Here is a 7526-nt window from a genome sequence, read left to right as displayed (position 1 = left end):
TGAACCCATAAATTGACACGCACGAAGACAGCATTTGATTGGCCAATACATATGCAGGGGTCACCAGGAGCGAAAAAAAGAGAATCCGTACTCCAAGCAGATGTTGGGGTGGAAGATGGTAACGACTTCTCTGACAGTCACCCATCCCAGATTGGAGTCAGTGGATTGGGAGCTGTCAGCATTGCAGCCAAACAATCAGTTAACGTCATAGCCTTTCCACCTGTTTATAGCTTGGAGCATGAAGCGGTTCATGAACATGCTTAAAAAAAGTGATCTCCAAGCAGATGTACAGCTCCGCATAGCCGAGGCGACTCAAACAGGATGCCTTTATTCGCTTATGATCATAGCAATATGTAAGATGGAGTTATAGATATTCAAATCGAAATGGATTTTGAAATCGTGCTTTTTTTAAATTCCAACTGTGATGACTTTCGTATAATCCAAGTATAATCAGGAAATGGGGCTTGATAGAAAAAAGTTGCAGAAAAAATAAGTTTTATGTAACGTTACATAGCAAAGTTGACCCGTTTTGCCATCGCCATATCCCTCGATCTCTGTCTTCTGTCACTCGGAGAACCGACTCTAATGAATGCAGCTGAGCAAAGTTGAGGCTTTGGTAGGAAACGTATCGATTTTGAGCATTCGTTGCGATCTGAAGGAGAAACTCAGGGCGACATTGACAGCTGCATTGACCCAGTCTGACTCATACTGTTGAGATGAATAATGATTCGCCTGAACAACACGGGGCATACTAGTATGATAAGCATAGTAATTGATAAGAACATCTTTCACTGGCATCTTGCGGTTTTCTATGATGGAGTGAGACTCAGCGTCTAGCCAGATTTTTATCAAAGGGCAACAAACGACCCAGCAGGAAATGTGAATAAGAAAGCTTGGGAAGAACAAGTTACGAGTGACCTCTATAATATGAACACAGTATAGGGTCTTCATAGGTCACGGTGCTACGAATGTGCTGGTGACAAGTTACAAAGTCCCCAAGGTCTGCATAATTCAAAGTTCCCACACATCATAACCAACTCCCAAGCGCCCGTCCACCAGTCATTACAACTTTATTGCGGCATCAGAATGTCCCATCCCCGCCGCGGCAAGAAGGCAGGTGAGCTGAGTCTCACAGACCGGAAGACACAGGTGGGGCGGAGTGTCGCCACGGAGAGAGAGAAGAGACGATTGGCCAAGATGAACGAAGTGTGTACAGATAGGTGGTCATGTTTTATATCAGTGGGCATATTTCCGTACGTACCGTGGAAAAAACGCGATAGTTTTGCAAGCTCTGTGTAAAGACATGTTTTTTGACAGAATGAGGTGAAAGTTTGTATTTTTCTGTGGATATGTAATAGTTACATAAGTAGATCTATTATTAGTAGTATTAGACACAATTGTGTGCGTGACTGATTCAGTACGCACAGTACCAGAACATGAGTGTGTCAAACTACCATCTGATTCGACACATCCTCTAGCGTCCTTTATTGGTAATTAAGGTGTATGGTAAGGGGCGTGGTAAGGGGCGTGACCAGTATGGTACCGTAGATCTAGACAGGGCAGGTGGATTGTTGATACTCTAAAATAAGTAATAAAATCATGACTTGTCATACATGTCTCAGTCTGATTGAATATAGTTTTGATCATGATATGGACACAACTTCATAGTAGTTTAATGACAGCTAGAAAATATCTAGAGCAGATGTGCTACGGATACTAGTTAGGATGTGGCCGCCAGCTAATCTCCAAGCAGATCTATAGGTTGCATAAAGACCGTATCAAACTGGCAGAGGAAGTACGTTTCGCAACCCAATGTGGATTGCATTACAAGCTCCTTCTTCCAGTTGGATACGGTCTTTGCAATCCATTGGGTCTGGTTGGAGACTAGCCGCCAGCCGCGATGATCTAACGTCACTACCAGTGTGACGAATCCGTGAACCACCATTATACGTGTATACTAACGGACTGTAATGTTGAAAACGTCTGATTTGTCAAAATTGCTCTTTATCTTCTACTTCCAGGCTTATCAAGATCTTCGCTGTACGCTTCCTGAGCAATACCGGGGTTGTGACACCAAGCTGGACCTGTTGAGAGGTGCTGTCGAGTACATCCGCCACTTACAGAAGGTAAGGTCTGGGCTGTACAATCGGTGCCTTCCTTAGCCTCATCGACATTTTTCTAAATATCAATAGATATGACTTTATGGTTATTCTGGCACTCTTTGTATGAGTAGAAAATAAGATGAAACTGAAAAGAATTGTCTGAACCTGAACGATTTCTTTGCTTTGAACGGAAGGAAGTGCATCCAGTTGGAAAATATACGTTGAATGTACAGGAATGGATGGCCAACATCACATGAACCGATCACTTTCGCTACATATCGTTACGGGAGGGGAACATGAAGTTTGTGGTAGGGGTGGGCATCACTAGGCGTCAGGGCTTGTAGACACACTACAAATATGGATATCAACCTAGTTTTGTAGCAACATATTCCAAAATAGCCTTTCATATAAAATCTTGAATGTCTTTAAATGATAAATGTACAATTTGACGGTTTTGTCCGTACTTCCGTGATGTTCATTATGCAGTGTCTGACCAACGACTACGAGGGTACTTCAGCGGAGCGGGTGGGATACGTGCAGTCTTTCACTCACATCATCTACAACGAGTGACGTCGCTATCCCTGTGAGCGGCAGCTGTTGACAACGTTTGCAATTGAAAACTGTAAATCTCCTTCACACGTTTCCTGCACATGCACAGCGGTTTTACAAACTTTCAGCGGAGCGTTGGGTTGTTGGACCACAAGAGCCGATGACTCGTCCATTTCAGCCAACTTGCGGACTCTTGCTTCAAATACGTCACATCAATGTAGTATGAACTTCAGGGTTAATTCTCGCATTTATGTCGATGGACATTTGAAAGTGTATGTTTCCTTTCCTATGAATCACTGAAGTAGGTGAGAAATCAAGGGAAAGCGTCAGCATGTCCGTACGACCTTTGAAGATAATGTCGGAACTTGGCCTATGTAATTCATTCGTGCATTTTGTGAACTCTACGACATCATAGTGTGATTGTAACTTTCTTAATAAAGAATTAGAAACGTTGAAAGGGTACGTAGGTATCTACACTCAGCACAAAAAACGTTTGGGAACTTGAATTTGATCAATCATATACTATCTCCGTTATCACTTTATTAAGTGTATAGTATCATCATTGGAAAAAAGCATTTATTGCCCTTTACAATGCTGCAATATTTGTCATGATTTTACATTCAAAGGTAATACACCAGAGCTGATGTTGCGAGTGTTCCGCTAAACAGAAGTGCTGAAATTACCCTGCCAACACGGACCAACAGTATCTGACGTATGCAGGGGAATTTCGGCACTTTTACGATATGACACAGCAGCTAATCATATCGGAAATGTGATCAAGCAAGGGAAATTACTTACATTAGTAGCCCTGGTGCTCAACCCACAAATTTACGATCATACCAAACAGGATATCAGTGAAGGGCACTAAACAAGCTTTCCAATGATATATGATACAATGCATTTGATAAAGCATTCACGGAGATGTCATCAACCAAAATCAAGTTTCCTAACTTTTCTCTTAAGTCTGGCTTGTCACGTTCACACATCTGTGTTAACCACGACAATAATGGGGGTGTTAACATTGGTCTCAGTAAACATCTAGCCACCTGTGTGGTTGCCACTCAACAGGTTACAGTGACCTCGATTCTATAGAGGAAGTACACACATGTCGATTGATTCATAATAATTTACGTTATACTACTCACAGCCATTATGGTTGATATGGGGACGGTGTGTGAAAGTACTCTTTGTCGATATTTGGGGACACCTGCTGAAATAGAGATTGATTAGTCAGCTGTTTATATCAGGTATTGATATTTCACGTACGCTTTGCAGCATGTATATACACGCATTTGTAAGGAGCGGCTGAGGAACTCGCGCGCTTTGGCCTGTTTCCGTGGCCGCCGGCAATCCTCTGTCTCAAAAGAGGAACTAACCCGTGCAACCGAATTGAAAGTAGAAGCAGAGACGACCGGACGTTTGTAATGTTCAATATGAAGACAGGCGCTTTGCTCTTCGTGTTTGCTGTTCCTTGCCTTGTCCTTTCCGAAAGGACCCAAAGGACTCAAGGAGCGACACAATTGTCAGCCAAGATCCCCGAGAATGCTGCCATTGGAGAACAAGTAATCCGCGTTCAGACGTCAACACTGGGGGATAAAGAGGAAGTTCTGTGTGATATTGTTGACGGAAACGTTCACGGGCGCTTCCGTGTGAATCGCTGTGTGATCGAAGTAGCCCGACACTTGGAATTTGCTTTAAACGGAAGGTATAATTTGACAGTAAAAGTTGCTGGAGAAGTCGAGTCCCGTCACGTCGATGTACAAGTCGAGGACGTGGAGGGATACCCACCTGTTTATAACGACACATGCGAAATGCCCGTCCTGAGCAAAGACAAGAAGCCAGGTCATCCTGCTTTTAATGTGGACGCAATAAGTGAGTTTATGGGAAAGACTGGACGGATTTTCGTTAGTAGATTTAATTCTAAAAATGTGCGGAGTAAAAAGCCATATTCATCACTAACTGTTCAGGGCTATAGCTACAGCAGCAGCAATGACTGTCTCCTTGGGGTTATGGCTGCTGCCCATCATCCGAAAGATGTGAGAACCGTGAACGGTTTATGGTTAACACAAAATGGATGCCTTCGATGTTTTCGTTCGCAGGACGCTAGACATGTCTTGGAATTTGTACTTCTTAACGATGGCCATCATAAGTGTTCAAATCTACCGAATGGTCAGCTGAACCACGTGACGTCTTCTGTTTGGAAAAAATACAAGTACGTTTTACTTGGTTTCTTCGAATTCCAGTCTGCAAGAACACAGCATTTTGTTTGCGAACTGCCACAAGATGGACTTTCTGTGCAGGTCAGTCGAGATGACAATGACTTTAACGAGATCCTGTTAGAGCTCCAGCCTGTCGGATGTCCACCGAACAAGTACGGTTTGACCTGTGACCAGAACTGTAACTGTGAGAACGGTGCCCGCTGCCATGCATTGAACGGGGCCTGTAAGTGTCAGCCTGGGTGGAAAGGCGTGGTCTGCGACATACCTCACAGTACCGTGGTCATCATTGCGACCCCTAGCGAACCCCGACACATTTATATCAATGGTTCGCTGACATTACGTTGCAGATCTTTTCATATAGATGTCGAGAAGATGATATGGATATTTCCCAATGGCACAAAAAGGGATTGGGTACATAAGACTCAAGAAGATCAAGTAAGAATCGAATGTATACAACACAACGGTACTTATACCTGCACTGCCCTTACGAAAGACGGAAAGGTCATTAACGCAAATTATGAACTTCAAGCAGTCGCCTGTCCTCCCGGCAAAATGGGTGAATTGTGTGAGGACGCGTGCGACTGTGAGCATGGTGCCAGCTGTGACCGGTGGTCTGGCTGTGTCTGTCCCTCCGGATGGACTGGAGCAGTTTGTCAGACGCCATGCCCCGTCGGAACGTACGGACAGGGTTGTAGAAGTGAGTGTCATTGTCAGAATGACGCCGTCTGCGATCCTATCTACGGTCGGTGCAACTGCACTGAGGGGTGGTACGGTATGAATTGCATCAAGCCATGTCCTAATGGTCTGTATGGACGGAGATGTCGCCATGTCTGTGACTGTAAGAACAATGCCACCTGTCATCACGTGGACGGAAGCTGTAAATGCATGGCGCCCTGGACTGGGCAGTGGTGTGACGTCGTTCTATCGGACACATCTTCTTTGCCCCTTCAGATTCTCATACCACTTTCAATATTAACACTGCTTGTCTCTGTGGTATTGTTGGCGCTTTACAAAAGGAAGAGGACTACTCGAGTGAGACAAGACGAGAATATAGAAGAGACACAGGCTCTGCTCGAACTGCGTAGTATAGAAGGAGACCTGGCGCAAAGTTTGCAGCCGGGTTGGCTCAACCGATGGGAAAGGAACGTCGAAGATCTGACCCTTGATGAACTGATCGGATTAGGCACATTCGCACATGTCAGGAAAGGGCACCTTCACACTGCTGACGTTGACACCACGGTAGCGGTCAAGTCCGTCCGAGGAGAAGACCGATTGTGCTACCGTGCCTTCTGTCGCGAAGTCGCCATACTGATAGCCGTGCACGAACAAGGCAGGGATGCTCCTTCCAACATTACCAAATTATTGGGTGTCATCACAAAGTCCAGACCCAAATGTATTCTCTTGGAATATGCTGCAAAGCGAGATCTTTTGGGACTTTTAAAGCAACATACTGGCTGCAATGGTGCCCTTCCATTGGGCAGTCTGGTACGCTATGCCGTTCATGTGTCATGCGCCTTGAAAGAGCTGAGACGTCTTCGTATCGCTCACGGTGACGTGGCTGCTCGAAACGTTCTCGTCAACGAAGATGACGTCGCCAAGCTTGCTGATTTCGGTTCAGCCCATGACGTCTACACGACTACGTATGTGTCATCAGCCAAGATGGATGTAGACGAACTCTTGCCTTTGAAGTGGATGGCTCTGGAATCTCTAGAATCTCGCGAGTTCACGTGCGAAAGCGACATGTGGTCGTTCGGTGTGCTACTGTGGGAGATCGCCACGTACGGAGAGGAGCCCAACTATGAGCACAAGATACAGCTGAGCTGTCCTAAGTTAGTAGGGATCCTGAGGCGGGGGATTCGTCTGCAGAAGCCGCCCGAATGTCCGAGAAAGCTTTATGGCGTGATGCTGTCGTGTTGGCGGGAGGAGCCGTCGGCCAGACCTACACCAGAGGAACTGGAGCAGAGGCTGACAGAATGTCGACATGAAATAGACCCTTTATTTGTCGTCGAGAGGGAGACTATGCTTTAGAAAAGAACGAAGTGTTAGTGCGTAATGTTTATATTCATTTCGTAAGTAATGTTGGATGATGGAAGGAAATGTCGTAAATCATTTTATACGTGTATTACAAATTTGTAACATGTATATGCATACATAATGAAACACAAACATTTTAGACAGATTGCACTGATCCACAATTCGGAAAACATGAGTGATGCTTACTATTTCCAATTGACACGTGCATCACATTACAACATACGGTGATGTAAGCGTGTCAAGTTTAAGTCGACCTGACACTGAATGATAGGGGCAGATCAGAAAGACAGAAATTTGTACCGAAACAATTCTCACATATTGCAAAAGCACAAGAGACCTTTGCCGAATAGTTGACTTAACTTAATTAACTTTGAGTAGAATCATCCTATTGTTGGCTGCTCACCACTTCAATTACCTTCAGTTTAATGGAGGTCCTGTGTTTGGGGAGAGCCATACCCCGCGCACGTAAAAAAACCCCGGCCACACCTTTCGACAAAGAGTAGAGTTAATATGATTCTAGTCCATTACATCGTCAAAAATGCCTCTAAATATGTTAATCTTTTTCTTATCGAACTTGTATGTTGTGGTGGATGCTGTTGTTCACAGAACTTAACTTTTGCAA

The 7526-nt window shown here is 44.6% G+C and overlaps 2 protein-coding genes across 2 annotated transcripts; both read left to right on the top strand.

The window, feature by feature from the left end:
• The first annotated feature begins 864 nt into the window (after positions 1-864).
• Positions 865-3426, top strand: LOC136433023 (transcription factor 21-like). Its single transcript, XM_066424774.1, has 3 exons — positions 865-1206; positions 2022-2126; positions 2589-3426. The coding sequence occupies exons 1-3, from the start codon at positions 1087-1089 to the stop codon at positions 2670-2672; spliced, it is 309 nt and encodes a 102-aa protein (XP_066280871.1). The 5' UTR covers positions 865-1086; the 3' UTR covers positions 2673-3426.
• Positions 3427-5147: 1721 nt separating this feature from the next.
• LOC136433021 (tyrosine-protein kinase receptor torso-like) lies at positions 5148-7262 on the top strand. The gene has a single exon (XM_066424772.1). It carries the CDS (start codon positions 5243-5245, stop codon positions 6896-6898), a length of 1656 nt encoding a protein of 551 aa, XP_066280869.1. The 5' UTR covers positions 5148-5242; the 3' UTR covers positions 6899-7262.
• Positions 7263-7526: the final 264 nt, after the last annotated feature.

Source organism: Branchiostoma lanceolatum, chromosome 4 (assembly GCF_035083965.1).
Source record: "Branchiostoma lanceolatum isolate klBraLanc5 chromosome 4, klBraLanc5.hap2, whole genome shotgun sequence".
NCBI classification, from domain to species: Eukaryota; Metazoa; Chordata; class Leptocardii; order Amphioxiformes; family Branchiostomatidae; genus Branchiostoma; species Branchiostoma lanceolatum.
The sequence above is the reverse complement of the archived record's forward strand: the minus strand, read 5'-3'. Positions and strand labels throughout refer to the sequence as shown.